Source organism: Mytilus galloprovincialis, chromosome 7 (genome assembly GCF_965363235.1).
Source record: "Mytilus galloprovincialis chromosome 7, xbMytGall1.hap1.1, whole genome shotgun sequence".
Taxonomy (NCBI): domain Eukaryota; kingdom Metazoa; phylum Mollusca; class Bivalvia; order Mytilida; family Mytilidae; genus Mytilus; species Mytilus galloprovincialis.
The window spans coordinates 35,725,128-35,750,189 of NC_134844.1; the positions used below are offsets into that span (position 1 = coordinate 35,725,128).

The window sequence follows — 25,062 nt, forward strand, 5'->3', positions numbered from 1 at the left end:
ACTGAAGAATGTTTTAATGATCTTTAACTTTTTAATTTTGTATATTCATCTCCTAATATCTTAACATATATTAAGCTTTTCAAGTGATTGCTTGAGAAAAGTATGTACACTTTCTTTTGTACTAGAAGCAACATGGAACAGTATTTAAAGTTGTGTTTTGTTTTTTAAACCGGTACTGATTTCCTTTAGAAAACACTTTCCTTATTATACTCTTTAATAATAAAAATTAAACCATATCAGTGTTTCAAACTTTATTTTATTTCATCACTTTTACTTAAATAAATAATGTAATGAAATGCACATAATGCTCATGTACAGAGTAAATAAGACATCACACTTATAATAAATAAATAAATAAATATCTTATACGTTAACCTGAAACTGTCAACTAAGACGGAATGTAAACAATGGACGGATCTGAAAAATATAATGCAACCTTTAAACATCAGGATATCATTAGATTTGCAGAATTTGATAGCGAAATGGTATTCTATTTTTTGTTTTTGCAAAGGGGAAAGCTCTCCAGCTCATGATAGTCAGGATGAAAACTTTCATTGCATTTTAAATTGTATTTGTAAATATGTTGAAACCAGATTTTCATTAATTCATAATTAGTAAATGTCATAGACTAACCATTATTAAGAGGCTAACTTTTGTGTTGTCAGTTAATTCTCAAGATAAACTTATCTGATAACATACAGATCCAGATGACAAATGTTTACAGTTGAAATCCACTTCTTTTCTATTATTTTATATAATAAAAGCACACAACTCAAGTAGAAATATATTGTTATAATTCAATAAGGGATTTACATTTTTGAAAATTAATTTCTTTCTGCAAGATTTTTATTCAAACAATAATTCAAGTTTCAAGAAAACAGAAACAGAAGCAAAATTTCACAAAAGTAGTGAAATTAGTGCTGAATGATTTTTTTTCACATAAAGTTCTGTATAGAATAATCAAGAACTTGTTTTCTAATGTAAAAACAATATGGCACTTCACTCAAAGTGAAACAGAAAACAAAGTACATGTATAACATGAACATGGAATGTTAAAGGCAATGCCATTTTACAAAATATAATAAAATCTTATATCCACTAATCATTTATAACAAAAACACAACAAACAAAATAAAATACATTGGTCAGCAGTTTCATTGCACACTTAAACAAGCTAACAATACCATTGAAAGTTTGACAGTTTTATCCACTTTTAACGAAAAATGTACATTATGCAGTAAATGCAAGTTAAGAATCTAGAATATAACAGACCAGTTTCTTCTGACATTGCTGTCTTTCATAAGCTGTCTGCAAACAATTTAAAAAAAAACCACCTGAAAAGTAATTATACTGTAGGAGCAAGAAACAGTGTGTAAATGTTGAAATGCATGCAACATGATTACATTGTGTTTCCTAGTTAACTTAGTTTTTAAATACTATAGAATTTGCCTGTATACACCATGCATAACAAAACATTGAAATGTGACACAATTTCAAATCATGGTATATTATACACATGATATCAAAAAATATTTAAAAAGTTTTTAGTTCAAAATCGTCCGAGTTTTGTTTATGTTTTTATATTACAACATTTGTATAAGGTATTAGATGTTTGTTTTGGTATTGCTTTAATTTAAAAACAGTACAGTACTTTCAATACATTTATCCTATTTCTGGTAGACATTAAGCAGATTATAATTTAACTCCTTTGTCATACTATATACAAATCAATTAATGTTGAAAATATTCAGGTATAAAATATTCAACCATGTTAGTGTGACAAAGATATGAAAACTGCTTTACTTGACAAGCAGAAAGAACTATATATTTACATTTAATGAAATATGAAATCTTTAGATATATAAACAGGTTCTCTGCCAATAATTAATTTCTTATAAGGTTTGACAAAATTATTAATGGTTAAAAACATCAGACTAAATGTTGATAAACTGATGAAAGAATGTTTGACTGTTGCAGATGAGAACTAGAGGCTCTCAAGAGCCTGTATCGCTCACCTGACTCTACCTGGGTTTTTGAAATTATATAAAAAAAGAAAAAAAATTAATTAATATTGCATTCCATTCTGTGGTTTTCTAAAAGAAGATATTTGTATGTATTTCTCATAGGGTCCTATGTTAAACTAAGCCCCCTGCTGGCAGCCATCTTGGATGATGGATCGGCTACTAAGTTCCAACACTTTGTCAGCACCTCATAAGGAAAATTCATGCTATGTTTGGTTCATTCCATTAAGTGGTTCTCTAGAAGAAGACTTCTGTATGCATTTCCCATAGGGTCCTATGTTAAACTAAGTCCCCCGCTGGTGGCCATCTTGGATGATGGATCGGCTACAAAGTAACAACACTTGGTCAGCACCTCATAAGGAACATTCATGCTATGTTTTGTTTCATTCCATTCATCTGTTCTCTAAAAGAAGTCATTTGTATGCATTTCCCTTAGGGTCCTATGTTAAACTAAGTCCCCCGCTGGTGGCCATCTTGGATGATGGATCGGCTACAAAGTAACAACACTTGGTCAGCCCCTCATAAGGAACATTCATGCCATGTTTGGTTCCCTTCCATTCAGTGGTTCTTTAGAAGAAGTTCAAAATGTAAAAAGTTAACAACAACGGACGACATACGATGGATGCCAAGTGATGAGAAAAGCTCACTTGGCCCTTCAAGCCAGGTGAGCTAAAAATGGTAACAAAGAAGAAAACTATAAAAAAAACCATCCACTTGGGGAAAGAGGCCTACTTAAAACAAATTATGGCCATATCATAAACATTATGATTGTGCATAAAATTCCATGTTGTGACATACATGAGTGACAAGAGCACGTCCATGACACAGACAGTGATCAGTGGATTTTGTCAACAAGTCCATTTGTTCTAATCCATTATCGCATACCACACATAAGTAACCTTTTGACGAATTTCTTATTTTCAAAGTACAATACACTGTGGCGGACCCAGGGGGACGGTTCCTGGGGTTGGAACTCCCCCTTTTCTTGGACAATCAATGCATTTAAATGGGGACATATAGTTGGAACCCCTCTTCTCCTTGGTTGGGAATGGTCCCTTTTAAAAAATGGCTAGATCTACCCCTGATATACCAGGGATTACCAGCAGAAAAATTTCTGTAAATATAACTATTGGGATGTGTTTATAAATGCGAAAAATGAAGCTGTGTCTGGTTTGAAATTATAAGTTGGATTTTCCTTTATTAAATTTTTGTAAATGCATTAATTAGATTTCATGTTTTAGTCAGTTTTCAGGGATTTACAATAATAAATGGATGAATTAATTTCTGAATTAACAGTATATAAAACAAAATACATTGTATATTTTCTGCCAAATATCTACACAATTTTCACAGAAATTCAAATAGCTGCTGAGTTTTCATGGTGCAAAGATAACTAAACTTCATGTTTAATTGTAAGTAATGCATTCTATAACAGTTTGTACTTTGAATTTTTTTTATGAATAATCACATTTTTACTTTCAATTATTCAAGGGCATTAACTCTCCTTTATGTCAAAGTTTTCAATTTGAATACATTATCAACATTGAGATGGAATTTGAACTTAACAAGACCAAGAAAATCATTAATCTAGGGCAGAGAACCAATTAAGATAATTAAAATGCAGATAGCAACATAATAACGCATAATGAATTCAGAAATGACAATAGATGCCTCCATTCTAAATAAAGACCATCCCCAAACCTTTTTTACTTCATTCTAAACTTGATTGGATAATATTTCAGGATCATTTTTCACAGATCACAATCAAAGTTACCCACAATGCTTTGATCTCTTCTCAAGTAAAATATTGCTTTATCAAGATAAATATTTTCCTTTACAAAAAAGAGACACTTAAGGCCTTAAATCTTAAGTAAAATGAGAATATGCTAATATCAAGTTTTTAAATCTCAACGTTAAGAAAAAGATCTGTAAGTTAGAAAGCTATATGGATACATGGGACAAATAAATGTAACTTGTATTTGTGAATCTTTTTGAATGTTAAAAAATGTTTTATACATTGTTTCATGTTACATGTATTATAAAGCATTTATATTTTGTAACAGTAAAGTAAAACTAGAGGCTCTAAAGAGCCTGTGTCGCTCACCTTAGTCTGTGAATATTAAACAATGGACACAGATGGATTCTTGACAAAATTGTGTTTTGGTGATGGTGATGTGTTTGTAGATCTTACTTTACTAAACATTCTTGCTGCTTACAATTATCACTACCTATAACAGTACTTTCTGTGGAAAATGTTATTGAAAATCTTCAAATTTTAAGAAAATTGTTAAAAATTGACTATGAAGGGCAATAACTCTTAGGGGATCAATTGACTATTTTGGTCATAGTGACTTATTTTTAGTTCTTACTTTGCTGTACACTATTGTTGTTTACAGTTTATCTCTATCTATAATAATTTTCAAGATAACAAAAAAAAAACAGCAAAATTTCCTCAAAATTACCAATTCAGGGGCAGCAACCTAACAACCGATTATCCGATTCATCTGAAAATTCCAGGGCAGATATATCATGACCTGATCAACAAATTTACTTCCTGTCAGATTTGCTCTTAATGCTTTGGTTTTTGAGTTATAAGCCAAAAACTGCATTTTACCCCTATGTTCTATTTTTAGCCATGGCGGCCATCTTGGTTGGTTGGCCGAGTCACTGGACACATTTTTTAAACTAGATACCCCAATGATGATTATGGCCAAGTTTGGTTAAATTTGGCCCAGTAGTTTCAGAGAAGAAGATTTTTCTAAAAGATTACTAAGATTTACGAAAAATGGTTAAAAATGGACTATAAAGGGCAATAACTCCTAAAGTGGTCAACTGACCATTTTGGTCATGTTGACTTATTTGTAGATCTTACTTTGCTGAACATTATTGCTGTTTACAGTTTATCTCTATCTATAATAATATTCAAGATAATAACCAAAAACAGCAAAATTTCCTTAAAATTATCAATTCAGGGGCAGCAACCCAACAACGGGTTGTTCGATTCACCTGAAAATTTCAGGGAAGATAGATCTTGACCTGATGAACAATTTTACCCCGTGACAGATTTGCTCTAAATGCTTTGGTTTTTGAGTTATAAGCCAAAAACTGCATTTTACCCCTATGTTCTATTTTTAGCCATGGCGGCCATCTTGGTTGGTTGGCCGGGTCACGCCACACATTTTTTAAACTAGATACTCCAATGATGATTGTGGCCAAGTTTGGATTAATTTGTCCCATTAGTTTCAGAGGAGAAGATTTTTGTAAAAGATAACTAAGATTTACGAAAAAAGGTTAAAAATGGACTAAAAAGGGCAATAACTCCTAAAGTGGTCAACTGACCATTTTGGTCATGTTGATTTATTTGTAGATCTTACTTTGCTGAACATTATTGCTGTTTACAGTTTATCTCTATCTATAATAATATTCAAGATAACAACCAAAAACAGCAAAATTTCCTTAAAATTATCAATTCAGGGGCAGCAACCCAACAACGGGTTGTCCGATTCATCTGAAAATTTCAGGGCAGATAGATCTTGACCTGATAAACAATTTTACCCCATGTCAGATTTGCTCTAAATGCTTTGGTTTTTGAGTTATAACCCATAAACTGCATTTTACCCCTATGTTCTATTTTTAGCCATGGCGGCCATCTTGGTTGGTTGGCCGGGTCACGCCACACATTTTTTAAACTAGTTACCCCAATGATGATTGTGGCCAAGTTTGGTGTAATTTGGCCCAGTAGTTTTAGAGGAGAAGATTTTTGTAAAAGTTAACGACGACGGACGCAAAGTGATGGGAAAAGCTCACTTGGCCCTTCGGGCCAGGTGAGCTAAAAAAAGGGAAGTAGCTTAAATTTTGTATCAGTAAAAGAATCAGAATAAGCAAAACACAATATACATTTGTAATATTTTTTTACATGTAAAATATGTCTTTACCAAAGTGGAAATCAAATCAAACTCATAATTTGTCAACAAGCTTTTTAAATACTTTTTTTATCGTTTCAGAATAGTTTATTCAAAAACCAAATAACAAAAAATTACATAAAGTGTATCACATACAAATCTATCAAAAATAAAAAGCACTATAAATCATAAATAAGCAAAAATAGCATGGTTTTGAAATCATACAGAAATTTATAACATTACTCACTTTCTAATCTTATTGAATGTTGTACACATTTACTGAGGTAACTATACTTGATATCTATTACATATAAAGATATTTTTCTTAATTTGAAAAAATGATATAACAAATACTTTATCATCAACATAATCAATGATTAATTGTTCCAAAAAAAAAAGAAAAAAAAAAGATATAAATTAAATAAACTTCTTTGTTACCTATAGCAAGAAGGAAAATTCAAAGAATATATGAATTGTCATAAATAAAAACAACCTAAGCAAATTTTAAATCGGATATGAAAAATGACATTTTAATTTTGAAATTAAGCATATAGAAACTGGCATAATACTGGCAAAATTTAATAGTGTACATGAAAATATAGCATTTTCAAATGATGAAAGGAGTAGGTCCGGTAAGGGCCGATTTCGGCCTCAATTTTCAAGTTCATCTAACGAAAGATTTTAGACACTTTCTAAACACTTAAGTGTCTATTTCAATTGATTCATTTAATTAATAGGGAAGATTTTAACTTAATAAGTCATTTAAAACGCCCCGATTCAAGCTTAAATATGAAAAATCTATCAAATATGCCAAAAATCGTCACTTTTCAGATGGTTTTTGTCAAAAATGAAAGTGGCCGCATCCGTGTTCATCCTCAACCTTTATATATATTATATATTATCATCAAATACAACTAACATTTCAATATTATGAATGGCCACTTTCATTTCAGACGGAAACCGTCTAAAATTTAACTAAAATGCTACAATTGTGAAGATTTCAGTAATTTAGCATGACTTAATGATGCTAGTACCCGATATATGTGCATTGTTTTGTCAAAAACAGCCCATATTTATGTAGCAGAAGCATTCTCCTCTGCAATAAATATCTAAACGATTACATTTTCACAATTTTCTAAAACTGCTATATTTTGAGGCCAAAAAGGAGTCTTACTGAACCTACTCCTTTTATGGAGAATATCATAAAAAAAATGTTTAAGCAATAGCTGACTTAATGTTAAGATCATGATTTCGTTTTCTAGTGAACACAACATCATCCTTAATCAGCAGTAAAATCTTGGCTCTGAAACATCCACTTCAGTTACATATTGGTATTATTATATTATTTTTTATATATTTTCAATATATCACAGTAATAAACACCCTGATTCTTCCTTTGACCATTCACTTGGCTGTATTCAACGTCCATAGACATACATTTTGTTCAAGCGAAAAACAAAGATCTCAAAGCAAATTCATGATTTTAACAATTTTTCTTAAAGAACTGAAAGACTAGAAATACTTTATAAAACAATGTTGATTTCTATCTTGGTAATGGTGGTTTTGATGGTAAACCAGGAACTTGTGGTAATTGTCTACGTATTCTATGTTGTGTTGAGGACGGTTGTAAAACAGCATTAGCTGTACCAGGCCTATGTAAAGGTATCACTGGTGGTGAATGTGTCATTGGTTTACTAGTGTCTATAGCACCTATAGGTCTTCTGTTCTCAAATGCAGGACTGCAAAAAAGAAACGTTCATTAAAAATTACAAAAACAATTTTATATAGATATAAGAAGATGTGATGTGATTGCCAATGAGACAACTCTCCATCCAAGTCACAATTTGTAAAGTAAACCATTATAGGTCAACGTACATATATATTGTTGTTGTTGAAAATCATAATATTGAATCAGTCTATCCTCAAAGTTTTATAAATACCAGCCTGTGTGGTAAATCATGTGATTTGAACATTTGACAAACCAAAGACTTTAAAATTTGTATTTGCTGCTACTCTCCTTTGCATGCAGAATTAAGAAAGATTTGCCTGGTAGGAGTCAACATGATGTTTATTAATACAATGACATGTTTGCCTGTGAATTTTTACCTTTTGAACTAGCTTTTAAATGTAAATGGTGGCGATACAGAAATATTGGTTGTAACATGTAAATAGTAGGAATACAATTTCACCATACATTATTGTCTTAAAATAGATTCTTCCAATAAATCAAATTGACACATCTATTTTTCTTACAAATTGGATAAATCTTCAAATATAAACAATGTTAAAGAAGTCCTAGGATGTTGAAACTAAGTATGTTCAGTTTAGAAATACCATTACTGATGGATACAAAATATTAAACAATATGCTTATTTTTAGGACATTTTAAGTACCTCAATGAGCTTCCTACTAAGGAAGAAAGGTTTGTCCTTGCTGGATGTACTGGTCTTCCTTCTCCAGATGGCACGCTGGATCTAGAAGGTATTCTACCCAGGACAGGAGGACTTGATCCCCTCATAGGAGATATCTGAGATGATTTGATAGGAGGGATTGGTTGAGGAGGTTCCAGTGGGTGTTGATTTATAGTAGGATCAGAAAACTGTCTATCTATTTCTAATGATTCTTCAAGTTGTCTTGGAGATATTTGTTTTCTTTCACCACCACTTCCAACTCTTCGTGGATTTGACACAGTTTGGTTTGCTTGTTCTGAAAGTTTAAAAAATGTATATACTGTAAATTAAGAAATTATTGCGAAAAATGCGACAGAGTTGTAAACGCAATAATTTGAACTCGCATTTTGAAATATTTCATATCAATGAAACAAGATTTTTCTCAAAATCGTAAAAATTAAAATCGCATTTAAGTCTTAAATGACAAAATCGCATTAATAAATGCATGCAATATTTTCTGAATTTACAGTATAAATAAATTCAAATTTGAAAGAACATGTAGAATTTTCTGCTCAATTAATTATATTTCTTTTTTTTACAACATGTCTAAGTTAGGTATATGAAAATTAAGCTTTCAACAACTTTTTGTTGTATTTCTCTTGAGCAGTATGAAGAATGATCTCATTTGAGATAATGCAAAGTGTTATGACATTTTTAAAAGAGAGATTTAACCTGAGGTATTATGACTTATTAAAATTGCTTTTTATTGTACATGTGTGGTTGCCTTCTTCGTAGTTCTTCATATTTTTTAAGAAGAAAAATCAGAAAATATATCAACACAATACTGTAAGCCCAAATGCAAATACATGTCAATTTCCTTTCAACCACAAAATTAGGGTCAATACATTTATTTGGCTGAATTTAAGAGTGTTTAATTCATAACGAGCATGATTATGGGAAATATGTTTCATGTTAATTTTACCACTTTACAGTAAACTACCTTCAACTAAGATTTTAACACTCCAATTTACTAATTTCAGACTGTCACTCATCCATGGTCATTTACTTTGAAATCCGGATAACACTCCAATTTACCACATAATTTACTTAAATCAAACTATAATATTAGTCTCATGTAAATATTCCCTCTACTTCAACTCACACTTAACTTAAACATTGTGCCAAATGAATGAATAATTAACAGAAACTATAATGTTCCTTTACTATCAAAGGTGGGCCATAAAATATCCCTACTATTCCACTATATGAAATAAGGTAACATACCTGATGATGACAACCAGAAAAAAACCTTTTGTTGTGCAGATAACACAAACAAAGCATAAAGTTGACAAAAAAACCCTCGTAAATCTATAACACACTGTTGGACTTTTGATAGCTGACTATGCGGTATGGACCTGGCTGTGCTCATTGTTGAAGGCCGTACAGTGACCTGTAGTTGTTAAATTCTGTGTCATTTAGTGACTTGTGAATAGTTCGTCTCATTGACATTCATATCACATCTTCTTTATAAATACTGTTTCTAACAAGATGTAACAATAGAAAATGTAGCTACATCATATATCATTGGAAGAGATACTTGAATGGAAGAATGACATTTGAAATATGATCATCTATGTAAGGATATCCTAAGAATGCTAAGATATCAGTTCTGAAAAAGTACTTTTAAGGAGGTCAACAAGAAGATTATTTAACTGTGTGTATTTTACAGTACCTATCTTAGTAATGCCTTCCATGAAATCATCTAATTCTTCATCTGTAGTGATTTCATCCTCATCGCCAGATAAACTAATAGCATCGTCATGTTCATCATGGTTAATAACCAATACTTGTGGCACCCGGGATTCTTTTATTTTCTCCATTCTCCTGTTAAGAACATATAACACATTTAGTCATTTAAGTAATAACTTTTCTGTCTGGTCACACTATTATAGAGATTTATCTTAGAAATTCATTACAATTTCTGTATCCATATTAGTTTCTGATTATCCTATAAGATATTTCAAAATAGAATTGTTGTCGTACAGTATTTTCATCCCTTGTGTACTTAAATGGTTAATATAGGAGAGTACACTGCTTTTTTAAATGTTTTTATTTTAAATTTAAAACAGTTACAATAACATAGTTTGCAAGTTTTAAGCTTTTCACCTTTTCACGTTCAATGTAGGTTGCTGCTCTGAAAAATATGGTTCTAGGGTACCATCCAATCCCATGGACATGATGGAGGTATCATTTAGTTTGTGTATTTTTTAAGGTTAAATTTCTGAATTGTTTCCAAAGAATGTATAGTGATAGGATAAACAATTAAAATATTTGCACCTACAATGATTTCCTCACTTGAAAAATCCTTTTTTATTTCTAATACTAGACTCAGAACTATATAATATATATACAAGTAATTAACATACTTCTCATGAAGTTTTTTCCATTCTATCAGTTCACTTGTTATTTCTTCTCTGTCTCTTTCATCTTCAGGAGGGAGATCAAAAGTGTGTTCTGTTGTATGCTGATACTGAAAAATATCTTTCTTATAACAGTAAAAACCTTAAAGACAAAATATTTTATCTAGAAGTGATATTCATGATTTGTAATATTCATAAATAAGATTGTTATACAGCACTTTTCTTTTGAGAACATTAATCGGAAGAATAATCTTTTTTTTTTACAAATCTTTAAACTAGGTATTTCATATTAATTGACTGAACCTTAATGATAAAAAAAATAAATCTATGAATCTATGGAATATTCAAATTGTAGGGAATTGGATAATATTAAAGTGATAATTAAGTTTTATTACCTAGAAAAAGTATTGGGAAACAGTCAGTGTTCATCAGATGATCAACAAAGCCCTGGACATTTTGCAAACACATATCCAATATATTTACACATCCAGCGCAAATAAACAAACTAAAAGAAAACTGACAGCAAGTTTTTCCTCGACAAAATATTTAATAGCTTACTTGTGGGAATAATTTAACTTGGGTAGCCTCCTTTGGTTGGTTATATTTCCTCCTTGCAATAAGAGCTTTGGATGGGTTACCACAGACAACTTTACCCAATGTCAGATCACTGACAGAGTCATCTGTTAGTACAGCAGTACCTAAAATGTAAGTAAGTAGTAGACATCATTAAAATAAATACATATAGATGTAGTTAGAAATTAACATTTAGGCTTATCCATTTTTCTGAAAATAAATAGTATAAAATATTAGAATGAAGGTAAAAAAGCTTGATAAATAATATTGTAAATTCAGAAATTAGCGCACCAATTATTTCTAATCACTTATAATAAATGTACTGGTTATAATGTCAGATCTAATCAATGTGATTATTAAAAAAATTGTGAAAAAAACACTGCTAAATCCTGTGAACCTGATACTGTTTTAATTTTTTTCCAAATATAAAAATACAAGGAAGATCAGATTTAACAAATGCTGGGTCAAGCAAACCAATAGACTGTTTTCATATTACCAACTGTTGACATAGATTTTATGATTTTTCGACATGTTTCCTTTGCGGGAAGACATCCTATTACTCAGTCAAGTAAGAGCAACCAAAATAAGTAAAATCAAACATATAATTGGTGTAATTTGAAGAGAAAGTCTACTGTTTTCTGATGATTTTGTTGTGTAAAGAAAACATTAAGCAGTTAATTTTCCCATAAAATTATACTGATTTAAAGCTTGATTTTACTCTTTTACCTTGCTAAAAAAAAAAAAACTTCCGAGTCAAAAGTCAGAAATATGAAAATAGTCTATTAAAATAGGGTCAAAAACCAGAGCAAGCCTATTTAAATTTCCAAGGCCTTATAATCATTCGATTTGACAAACAGCTAGGTATTGGCAATACATGTGTGAGGATGATAAATAAACTAAAGGTAAAGTTTCTTTTTTGAGACTCATTTCGCCCTGTAAATCTAAGGAAGAAAAATATGAAGGACGTCATTAAAGAGTACTTTTTAGCCTTTCCTTGATGATAAAATATGACAGACGTCATGTAGCAGAGTGATTTTTATGATCATTTTATATATTGTAAAAATCATCCATTTAATTACTATATTTATTATAAAGCTTAATTACATATTTTGAATATTGTATATTCAGTTTAAATTATTACTTGCAAACCTTATTTTTATGTATAGTAATATTCATGTTATTTTCTATGAATATTCATTAGGGATTTACTTGAATCATTGTATTTGATTGGCTGTTAATATTTTCGCGGTCAAGTTTAATTTCCTTTGTTTTGTACCTGTACATTTCCACGGGACGATAGCCATGACAGTCCATTGAATTTATGTCTGTTTATCTTGACCACATAGTTTACCTGTAAACCTTATATATTTTGGACAACATTATTATAGAATACTGTAAGTTACTTCTTTATTAACATTATTTATATTTTTCACGTAAATGATATTTTAGTAAAGTTTCTATTTTGCTTTGTAACGTTCTCCTCATATCGCATGTATGTAACACAAGTACACGAGATGTACATGATAGTATTTTATTAAGCTAGAAGTATATGATTTTATAATCTACTGTTTATTTGCCACGGTAGAATTGTATTGTTAATTTGCGTACATTACTATTTGATTATTGTCATGAATAGTCTATATTTTATAAATGACGGCTTATTAAGTGAAAGACGGAAAAGTGTTTCCATTTATATAAAGTAATAGTTTTGTAGTAAATAGTTTTTATCAAGTACAAATATGAATGAGTAAAGAATATTTGGTACATTGTATATTTTTATAATTAAGAGTCCGAGTATTTATGTTTGTATTTTGGTTTCAGGACTCCATGTTATGTAATTATGTAGAGCACATGATTGTGTGATGTTTATAAATATGATGTGCCGTTAACCGTATCAGTACAACTCACTCCACAAGTGGTAAGAGTATATTTATTTATAGTTTAGTATTGTTTATATTGTATTGTAAACATGACTTACCTCCCGTTAATTTGGAGCTTTTAACGAATCGATAATATTGACATCATAAGTCTTTATGATTATTATATTTGCAACTTTATGATTGTTGTATGATATTATGTAGTTAATTATTATACGTATTATATATTTTAATGAAGTCATTATTAATAAATGTAGATGTAACATTTATTATATACCGTTTGTTAGGTAAACCAGTATTGAATACAAATACACAGATACACATCAATTACATATATCACAATCCGATTTAGTGTATCATCAAAGGTCAAGGAATAGTAAAAGTACACGTGACACCCGATGTCAATTTCTTGAATGTAAACATTGAACATTTTCTACTTGCAATACATTACACTTGCTACATAGTTAATAACAGTTAAGGGTATTATTTATTATATTTCTGTATTATATAACCTGTGATATTCGTAAAGTATATATATTTATGTTATATGAAATAGCTTGTTATTTATATGTTGTATTGCTATTTCAGACTTGTTATTTATATACTGGTACAATAAAGCATCAGAACCCTAAGCTCTTGTTGGTGTTATTCCTAACGCATAGAAAAACCACTTACTACAAATGGCGCCCACATTTCGTTGGGTTGATGGAACACACCAGTTTTTGTGGAGATCCAGATGTGATGTCAGTGACCACCATTAGATGTCTCGAGTCCATGTATACAGTGACCATGTGTGTTTGTTTACTTCCGTTATGGTACCATGTGATGAACTTTATCACATGCTTATGTTTACTAACATTCCGACCCATGTGATCATCGTCCACGTGCGTTTGTTTACAGTTTACCGGATGACATTATTGTACCGGATGTTACTTATAGTAACTTGACTTTTTGTTTTTCACTTTTGGAAAACTGAACTTTTATTATTCTACATTGTGAAATATTGTGATTTAATTATACTTTTGTGGAACAGTGTAATTATTGGAATAGTTTTCTAGTTTAAGGTAGGATTTATTTATTTACATTATATACTGTATACCACTTTGATACATTGAAACTTAGCATACACTTGAAACATTTACACATTTAGAATTTATTTCATTTTGAAATTTTGCATTCACTTTTTGGACTTGAAATTTTTTTTTTGACGTCCTACATTTTGACCTTTTCATACTTTAACATTTATACATTAAAAAAAAATTTTTTTTAATTTTTTTTTCCGAGGCTTACTTGGATACGAACTTAGTCTGTCAGTGGACATGTACACTTAGTTTATATAGGCGTTCCTTTGTGGTGTACATGTATTGCTGATAGTGATAAACATACTTTGTAGATTACAGTAGCATAGCTAAATAGTATATAGCATACACTTTTATATTTTAAATTTATTTTTCGGTATACAGTTGTAGTGTATTGTACTTACATTGAACTATAACCCACATGGTATAGGTCAATGCTCAGTTGAACTTAGCAATTATAACACACATTATGTTTTATGTGTAGCATTGCTAGTTTATATTAGATACATAGTATATATCGTTTTATAAATGTACTTTGTTTAGTGACTTGGTACTTAAGTTGATATGAATTAAAATTTATTATCATATTATTTACATATTAGACATTCACCGAGTTAGATAGTATCTAGATTTTGAGATTGTAGATAGACCTTGTTGATTATTTTTTAATATTGATTAAAAATTTCCATTTGATCATTTAGTGTGGTGGTGTTGACACTTATTAAATTTTTGCATTATTATTGAACTTGAATTAGGGTAAATGAATTGAATGTTTACACTAGTCTACACCGTTAGCCATGTATGACCAACCGAATGAGCCATGTTACAACGCCATGTATGACCAACCCTACAACACTTACGACACTTATAATCCACAGTACTATCCACCACTCAGAAAACGTCGTCGTCACCGAAGACGCAACAGACAACGTCCATACTGGGACCAGATAGAAGCTGAATACCAACCTGCTCCTACTCCGAATTATGTATCTCAACCATCCAGAGAACCTGTTATATGCTACAGATGTGGACAACCAGGCCACTATGCCTTTGCCTGCTGTGTTAGATTGGATCACACTAGAAAAGCTTGTAACTTTCAGCAGATGAACACTGAAGCTAAGATATACCAACAACGACAGTCAATAGGTAATACAGAAGGATTACTTGGTAGCCCTAATGAAGTCACAGTAGTCATCAATGGACTTCAAGCCTCAGCCCTACTAGATACTGGTTCTACAGTTAGCACAGTTAGTCAGTCATTCCATCGGCAGTACCTTGCTGACAGTCCTATACAGACACTCAACCAGATACTTCACATCGAGTGTGCAGATGGTCAGAACATGCCATATCTTGGTTACATCTCAGCAGATTTACAGTTACCAGGTACATCTACATCAGCAGATCCTCAGCAATGCTTACTGCTAGTCGTTCCAGACAGTACCTACAACCAGCTTGTACCACTTCTACTGGGAACCAACGTTTTGACAGCAGCTATGACTGATGTAAAGCAACGATATGGATCACGCTTTCTACAAACAGCAGATTTACAAACACCTTGGTATATCACATTTAGATGTTTGCTTCTTAGAGATAAAGAACTGCAGAAGAGATGCAACAGACTTGCCATCATAAAGAGTGCTGAAGGAAAGACAATCCGTATACCACTTAACAAATATGTCGTTCTACAGGGATACATGGACCATGAACTACCATACCATCCAGTTTGTGGACTCCTACAGTCAACTGATAGAGCAGCAATACCATCAGACTTAGATATAGCTCCAACACTAGTATCATATCAGTATAGAAACAACAGCATCATACCAGTACACATCAGCAATGTAACTACCAGAACAGTGACCGTTTCGCCAAATGCCATCCTTTGCGAACTTCAACCTGTTTCAGTCACCGACATTGATGTACCAGACACCTACGAACAAGATGCATGGAATGAATCTACATTTCTAGATACACTTACTGATGATCAACTACGTAAAGCCAGAGAACTACTTTATCAATTCAGAGATGTATTCAGCACTTCAGATACTGATATAAGCCACATCACCGCCGTACAGCATAAGATAGAACTGATAGATGAAACACCATTCAAACAACGACACCGGCGTATTCCACCTGCCTTATTCGACGAAGTTAGAACTCACCTTCAACAACTTCTTACTGCTGGGATCATTCGTCGTTCACATTCGCCTTGGTCATCGAATGTTGTATTGGTTAGGTAGAAAGACAACAAGCTCAGAATGTGTGTAGATTATAGACAACTGAACCAGCTGACGATTAAAGACTCATATGCTCTTCCTAGAAACGAAGAAATCCTTGACGCATTAGGAGGAAACAACTACTATACAGTAATGGACATGAAGAGTGGTTATCACCAAGTAGAAGTAGAAGAGACACACAAGGCTAGAACAGCATTTACAGTCGGCCCTCTTGGTTTCTATGAATTTAACAGACTTCCGTTTGGCCTCGTAAACAGTCCAGCAACTTACCAACGTCTCATGGAACAGATACTTGGAGATCTTCACCTAGATATATGCTTAATATACCTTGACGACTTGATCATCTTTTCGGAGACGTACGAAGAACATCTTGAAAGGTTACAGATGGTACTACAACGACTTAGAGAACACAACTTGAAACTTTCGCCCAAGAAATGTGCATTCTTCAAAGACAAAGTCAAGTACATCGGCCACATAGTCTCTAAAGATGGTATTTCACCCGATCCAGATAAACTTGAGAAAGTAATCAACTGGCCTCGACCCACAACGCCAGAAGAGGTACGTCGCTTCCTTGGTTTTGTCGGCTATTACCGCAAGTTTGTCAAAGACTTCTCTAAGATAGCAAGACCGCTCACAGACTTGATGCCTGCACCAAAGAAGTCCAGTAAGCGAAAACTTAAGAAGCCAACAGTAACATCATGGGTTTGGGACAAGCCACAAGAAGATGCCTTCCAGAAGCTCAAAAGTCAACTAGCGATGCCACCAGTTCTTGGTTATCCACGTTACAAGGAACCTTTTGAATTACATACAGACGCATCTATGCTTGGTCTTGGAGCAATACTGTACCAAACACAAGAAGGAAAGAAAAGAGCCATAGCCTATGCCAGCAGAGGACTTAGCAAGACTGAGAGGAACTATCCAGTCCATAAATTAGAATTCCTTGCTCTGAAATGGTCAGTAACAAAGAAGTTTCATGATTACCTTTATGGCAACACATTTACCGTGGTTACAGACAACAACCCACTTACCTACGTTTTAACAACAGCGAAGCTTGATGCCACTGGACATCGTTAGATAGCAAGTTTGTCATCATACAACTTTAACATCGTCTACCGACCTGGTGTCAACAACGCTGATGCAGATGCACTTTCCAGACTTCCAGAACTGCTTGGTCGTACCAACACCTCCAACATTAGTACAGATTCGGTGAAAGCCATTTGTCAGTTACAGCATGCACAACCATATGTTCAGACGTTATCGATGACAACACCTAAAGCCACTGATGATCTATACTTACCATCACAACACCTAGTCAACATCAAGATGGAACAGAAGCAAGATTCTTACCTGAAAGATTGGATATATTGGGTTGATGAACATCGCAAGCCACGAAAAGAACAGTTAGAACGTTCACCATGGAACACTTGGTTTTTGAACAACTACTACAAATTGAAAATGGTTGATGGTGTACTCTACCGTATTATACACGATAATGGGGAACAACATAAACAACTGGTATTACCTGAAGTCTGCATTTCCAAACTATTAACAGCATTACATGATGAGATTGGACATCAAGGCAGAGACAAAACAGTATCATTGGTTAGAGATCGTTTTGTTTGGTTTGGAATGAATCGAGATGTTGACAACTGGATATCGAACTGCGACAGATGTATTCGACGAAAGCAACCTGCAAGTCAAAGAGCACCTCTCATTAGCATCGAGACGACACAACCTCTAGAGTTAGTATGTATGGACTATCTCTCACTTGAAAGATCTACAGGTGGATTTGAGAACATACTAGTTATAACAGACCACTTCACTCGATATGCATTGGCAATACCAACAAGAAACCAGACAGCAAAAACAACTGCAGACGCATTCTTCAACAACTTTGTCGTCCACTATGGTTTGCCAGAAAGAATTCACTCCGATCAAGGTGCCAACTTTGGATCCAAAATAATTAAGGAATTATGCAACATCACTGGTATGACTAAGTCAAGAACAACACCGTATCATCCAATGGGTAATGGCATCACCGAGCGTTTCAACAGGACATTACTTGGTATGCTTGGAACATTAGAGAACGTCCAGAAGAAAGATTGGAAGTCGCATGTTGCTGGTCTTGTCCATGCTTACAATTGCACTCGTCAAACATCAACTGGATTCTCTCCATACTTCCTGATGTTCGGAAGACAACCAAAGCTACCTATAGACATCGCTTTTGGAATTGGAGATGAAGCTGAACCTATAACTACAACTAAGTATGCAGAAGAAATGCAAGAAAGACTTCGTAAGGCATATGACACAGCAACAAGAAACATCTTTGCTGCCCAGAAACGACAGAAGACACACTACGACCAGAAAGTAAAAGGAGCTGTGCTGAAACCGGGAGATAGAGTTTTAGTCAAGACTCTAGCTTTTGATGGAAAGCACAAGTTAGCAGATAGGTGGGAAGATGACCCGTACCGTATAATTAGTCAGCCTAATTGTGGAATACCAGTGTACGTGGTTCAGAAAGAGAATAAAGAAGGAAGAAAGAGGACTTTACATAGGAATCTTTTCTTGCCTATTGGAGATCTGCCAACTGTTAGAGATACAGATAAAGAAAAGAAACGTCCTGCGCCCAGGCAAAGAAGAAAGAAGCAGCCCGAGGAACCGACGAAATCTGAAGGGAACAGTGAGAACAGGACCACTGATGAAGTATCAGATGAGGAGTCGGAGCAGGAGTATGGATATTATATACTTGATCAGGATACACAGGACAACACTAACAGTGATGTACCAGTTGTGGACCTACAAGAAGAAGGAACTCTTGGTTTCACTGGTGACGGCCATGCTGGAGCTGAGGGTAGTGATCAGCAGGGAACTGGTTTAGGAGGGGACGCTCTTCCTGTAGACATTATAAGCGCTGCAGAACCAAACCCTGTGAGTGATGAGGAACATGAAGAAGCGACTGCTCAGACTACTGAAGAGAACACTTCTATTGATCAAGATGAGAGTGCGCCAACAGACTTGTCACTAAAAGAGGCAGACGAACCCACCATAGCTCCGGAACAACAACGAAGGAGACGGATACTACCGACACCACCACGAGACCCACCAGTAGCAACTAGACCTCAGAGAGAAAGGAAACCACCGAAATACCTGGATGACTATGTTGTATCCAAGCAGGCTACTACTATCCAACAGCCGGATTGGTTAATGAGGATTCACTGGTTGGAGTCTGAAGCAAGAAAAGGAAGATTTAAAGGTTTAGAGATGGAGTTGTCAAGAACCATCCTCGACATCATGCGAACTGGTTAATGGCTTGCCGAGGACGTCAACCTTCAGTGAAGGGGGAAACAGACCGGAATGACGTGGAAGTCATTTTCCTACAGCGGGGAGAATGTAGCAGAGTGATTTTTATGATCATTTTATATATTGTAAAAATCATCTATTTAATTACTATATTTATTATAAAGCTTAATTACATATTTTGAATATTGTATATTCAGTTTAAATTATTACTTGCAAACCTTATTTTTATGTATAGTAATATTCACGTTATTTTCTATGAATATTCATTAGGGATTTACTTGAATCATTGTATTTGATTGGCTGTTAATATTTTCGCGGTCAAGTTTAATTTCCTTTGTTTTGTACCTGTACATTTCCACGGGACGATAGCCATGACAGTCCATTGAATTTATGTCTGTTTATCTTGACCACATAGTTTACCTGTAAACCTTATATATTTTGGACAACATTATTATAGAATACTGTAAGTTACTTCTTTATTAACATTATTTATATTTTTCACGTAAATGATATTTTAGTAAAGTTTCTATTTTGCTTTGTAACGTTCTCCTCATATCGCATGTATGTAACACAAGTACACGAGATGTACATGATAGTATTTTATTAAGCTAGAAGTATATGATTTTATAATCTACGGTTTATTTGCCACGGTAGAATTGTATTGTTAATTTGCGTACATTACTATTTGATTATTGTCATGAATAGTCTATATTTTATAAATGACGGCTTATTAAGTGAAAGACAGAAAAGTGTTTCCATTTATATAAAGTAATAGTTTTGTAGTAAATAGTTTTTATCAAGTACAAATATGAATGAGTAAAGAATATTTGGTACATTGTATATTCTTATAATTAAGAGTCCAAGTATTTATGTTTGTATTTTGGTTTCAGGACTCCATGTTATGTAATTATGTAGAGCACATGATTGTGTGATGTTTATAAATATGATGTGCCGTTAACCGTATCAGTACAACTCACTCCACAAGTGGTAAGAGTATATTTATTTATAGTTTAGTATTGTTTATATTGTATTGTAAACATGACTTACCTCCCGTTAATTTGGAGCTTTTAACGAATCGATAATATTGACATCATAAGTCTTTATGATTATTATATTTGCAACTTTATGATTGTTGTATGATATTATGTAGTTAATTATTATACGTATTATATATTTTAATGAAGTCATTATTAATAAATGTAGATGTAACATTTATTATATACCGTTTGTGAGGTAAACCAGTATTGAATACAAATACACAGATACACATCAATTACATATATCACAATCCGATTTAGTGTATCATCAAAGGTCAAGCAATAGTAAAAGTACACGTGACACCCGATGTCAATTTCTTGAATGTAAACATTGAACATTTTCTACTTGCAATACATTACACTTGCTACATAGTTAATAACAGTTAAGGGTATTATTTATTATATTTCTGTATTATATAACCTGTGATATTCGTAAAGTATATATATTTATGTTATATGAAATAGCTTGTTATTTATATGTTGTATTGCTATTTCAGACTGGTTATTTATATACTGGTACAATAAAGCATCAGAACCCTAAGCTCTTGTTGGTGTTACTCTTTAGCATAGAAAACCACCTACTACATCATAAAAGTGACATCATAATATAAGGTAGATTTTAAAGAATTCTTCAGTAAAAAATTTGCTAATTTTGTGAATATTTTGCCTTAATATTAAACCTTCCACAAACAATGTTAAAAATAGTTTTCCTGTGGGAAATCTTTGTTGTGCTTTATATCATTTCAAAGCATATGCATGTCAACACATTATTATTTTTAGTTACTAGGGCATGTAACTGAAATTACAGTCTGCATTTAAGTCCTATTAAAATGGAAATAAAAGAAAAACAATATGAAGAAATCATAAATGATATCCAGCTTTCTTGTGCATAGAATTTTTACCATCTGTATTTGGTCTGTTTCCTGAGGAATTAGGTCTAGCTGTTGCTGCCCTTGCTCCAATAGTTGTAGCTGGACGTCTTGAGCCAGTAGCAGGTCTGAACCCTGTTCCTGGACGTAATACAGTTCCAGGTCTGTAACCAGTTGTAGGTCGAAGAGAAGCACTACCAGGTCGACTTGGAGGTCCTGCAAAGCAAATAATTGAATTTCACACAACCATCAAATGTTAACAGTTATACCTTGTATTTGAAACGAAGAACACAGTACACGGATGCCCCATCCAAACTATCATTTTCTATGTTCAGTGGACCGTGAAAATGGGGGAAAATCTCTAATTTGGCATTAAAATTAGAAAAATCATATCATAGGGAAAATGTGTACTAAGTTTCAAGTTGATTGGACTTCAACTTCATCAAAAACTTTACCTGAAGTGGGACAGACGAACGAGCTAAAGGACAGATGAACAAACAGACGCACAGACCAGAAAACATAATGTCCATAAATGGGGCATAATAAATAGGACATAAAAAACAAACATTACTTGTGTGGTAATTTAAAATATGTGTTTACAATTAACAATGATTAAGTTCAGTTATAAGTAACATTTATATATCAAAGATGCATCTGTAAACTTTTACTTTCAAATTTATATTACTTTATTTTTCTTTCTCTGTACAGTCTATCTAAATTTTCTTTTCAAATCGTCAATTTGTGAAGTACATACGTTACATAAATATCTTATAAACATCTTAATATTGTCAAAATAATTTCCCTATTAGCTTCATATTCACTAGAACACACCTGTGATAAGGCGGATTTAAAGTATATAACTATGCGTAAGCCTTATTTTGGTATTGGTATTGTCATCTGATAAAGTAATGCCGATTATAAGATGTACAGTTTTCTCTGCTTTCAAAATATTTCTGTTTGAACCCGTCTTCCCGGAACTTATCAATTATTGGTATTATTGATTATTTGGGGGAAAGGAGTATTTTTTAATCAGCAGCATTGTCCTATATTTAGTTATAAATAAAATTGAATTCTTTGATTCGCTGTTTTATGTCATTCTGGCTTACAAATTGAAAACTGTACCTATACGCCTTATTTTAAGTCAAGATTTTTTGTATTTCAATATTTGTATTGTCATCTTAGAAATCATACTGATTAAAATACTGCAATCGGGAACAATGTGACAATGATTGAATTTAGTAGTGTCAACCCTGTAAATATGATCTGTGTATATAGCAAAATCCTAAATACACGGTTTGGTGGTACGGTACGCCTGTCAGATGTGGAACGTACAGATTAGGTAATAGGTAACAGGTGAATATACTATTGGTATCGGTATCTGATTCGACCCAGAACTTGTTAATTATTGGCAATATTAATTATGTGGAAAACAAAAGGGTCTGGAGTGGTATAATTTTTAATCAACACCATTGTCCTATATTAGCTATATATAAAGTTGAATTCTTTGATTTGCCGTTTTTATCCCATGACGGCTGAACAATTGGACCTCCTTATTTTAGTATTATAGAGTCTCATAGTAAATACAATACTACACAATCACTGACCAGAAGATTCATTGTCATCTGAATCATCTTTCAGATTGAGATCATTCTGTAACTCCTCCAGATAAGCCCAGTCAGCATCAAACACATTTGTTTTCTTTGTTGGTGATGCCTCTAGAGTTAGCACCTCATCATCTAAGTAACATAACTGAGGTACAACTTTCTTCACTGCTTGTCTATAGTCATAATCCTCCTAAAACATAAAATAATGAATATAGAGTACAATGGGAGATAACTCTAAAAAAAATAAGTAATACTATTGACAACTATTTTACTCTCTTGTATATCTATAACTTTGTATAATTTAACAAAAATATGATGGTTAAAATTTTTGCTCACATAACTGAAGACATGTATGATATAGTTATTGATTTAATGAAACTAGCTTTTAGATAGGTATATCTTTCATTCATGTTACTAGGAATTTTACTCTGGCTTACAGAAATGTGCTGGCAAATTAAATGTCAATTCCAAAATACTCAGTTTACAAATATTTTCGAACAAATGAACCTTTTCTACTTTTGCCAGATTTTGGTGAGCACTCCAAATATAATGAACATTTAATTTTTGAACAGCTGGATTAAAGCTCCCTTTTTAATGTTGTTTTCAGTAATATCATTACGCATCTTCGGTAAATCTTAAAAGCATTTAAAATGTTCATTTTTTTCACTATTTTATCGACTTTTACTTTGATTGCAATAGCAATATTTATAATTGTTTTGTGTTTCTTTCATAGCTACATGTATTACCAGGCCAATTATTTTTGAGACTTTCACAAGTTGCAAAATAATCATTGGTAGTATGTAAACCTTGGATCTCTCCTTATACAAATACAAGAAGATAAATAAAAACAGGGAAAATAAACTGCTGCAAAGTCAATTAAATAGGACTAAGCTCAAGATAAAGAAACAGTGCAAATAAGTTGGTTAACGGGAAATACATTTTTACTTTCAACTTTAAGTTCTATTTGTCTAGAACATTTACCACAAGACTTACCTGCTCACTATCTGGAGAAGGTGTTACACACACAGGATTACTCTCTAGTGTCAGTCTGTTCAGCTGTGTACACATTCCTAAAAACTGTACCTGGGATATATCTTCTACATTATTTCTGCAAAGTAATAAGTAATACTTCTTATATAAAGTTTTTAACAGATAAAAAATATTTCTTACTAAAAAAATATTTAGTAAAGTTGAGAAAGGAAATGGGGAATGTGTCAAAGTGACAACAACCCGACCATAGAGCAGACAACAGCCGAAGGCCACCAATGGGTCTTCAATGTAGCGAGAAACTCCCTAGTAGTCTGAGTACATCTTTTGTCAATACAAAGATATTATCATGTTTATGTGGAAAAATTCTCTAATTTTTATCAAAATAAGAGTCTTGTAAATATTCAAAATAGAATTAAAAATTTTGAAAATTTTATTATAAGATAAAAATATTTTTAGTAAAAAAGTTCAGTTATCAACATACCAGTGCAGTATTATATAAAAGGGATACTTTCTATAAGTAAATAGATTTGTTCCTATTAAATATCTTATAAATATATATCTCTACAATATCACCTACCCTTCTAAATCTAATATCTGTAAATTATCTAGCATGCTTATTGGACTGATATCAGATATCTCATTATATGATAAATATACTTCAGTTAAACTGATCATGGAGGAAATTCCGTCTAATTCTAACAGTCCACATCTAGACATCCATATTATCTGTATTGTCCGTAATGAAGATCCTAAGTCCCTGGAA

At 32.6% G+C, this 25,062-nt stretch overlaps 1 protein-coding gene and 1 long non-coding RNA gene across 2 annotated transcripts in view; one reads left to right on the forward strand and one right to left on the reverse strand.

The window, feature by feature from the left end:
- Positions 1–236: 236 nt before the first annotated feature.
- LOC143082875 (uncharacterized) overlaps positions 237–25,062 on the reverse strand; it is a 31,518-nt gene continuing 6,692 nt past the window's right edge. The window contains exons 5-13 of the mRNA XM_076258847.1: positions 24,877–25,056; positions 24,303–24,417; positions 23,310–23,499; positions 21,739–21,921; positions 11,292–11,431; positions 10,740–10,843; positions 10,046–10,197; positions 8,317–8,629; positions 237–7,662 (exon numbers count right to left, since the gene is read on the reverse strand). Coding sequence (XP_076114962.1) covers positions 7,467–7,662; positions 8,317–8,629; positions 10,046–10,197; positions 10,740–10,843; positions 11,292–11,431; positions 21,739–21,921; positions 23,310–23,499; positions 24,303–24,417; positions 24,877–25,056 — 1,573 coding nt within the window. The 3' untranslated portion in view covers positions 237–7,466. The remainder of the gene's footprint in view (positions 7,663–8,316; positions 8,630–10,045; positions 10,198–10,739; positions 10,844–11,291; positions 11,432–21,738; positions 21,922–23,309; positions 23,500–24,302; positions 24,418–24,876; positions 25,057–25,062) is intronic.
- LOC143082877 (uncharacterized) lies at positions 12,489–13,849 on the forward strand. Its single transcript, XR_012980492.1, has 3 exons — positions 12,489–12,700; positions 13,128–13,224; positions 13,772–13,849. It is a non-coding gene; the product is annotated as an uncharacterized LOC143082877 (long non-coding RNA).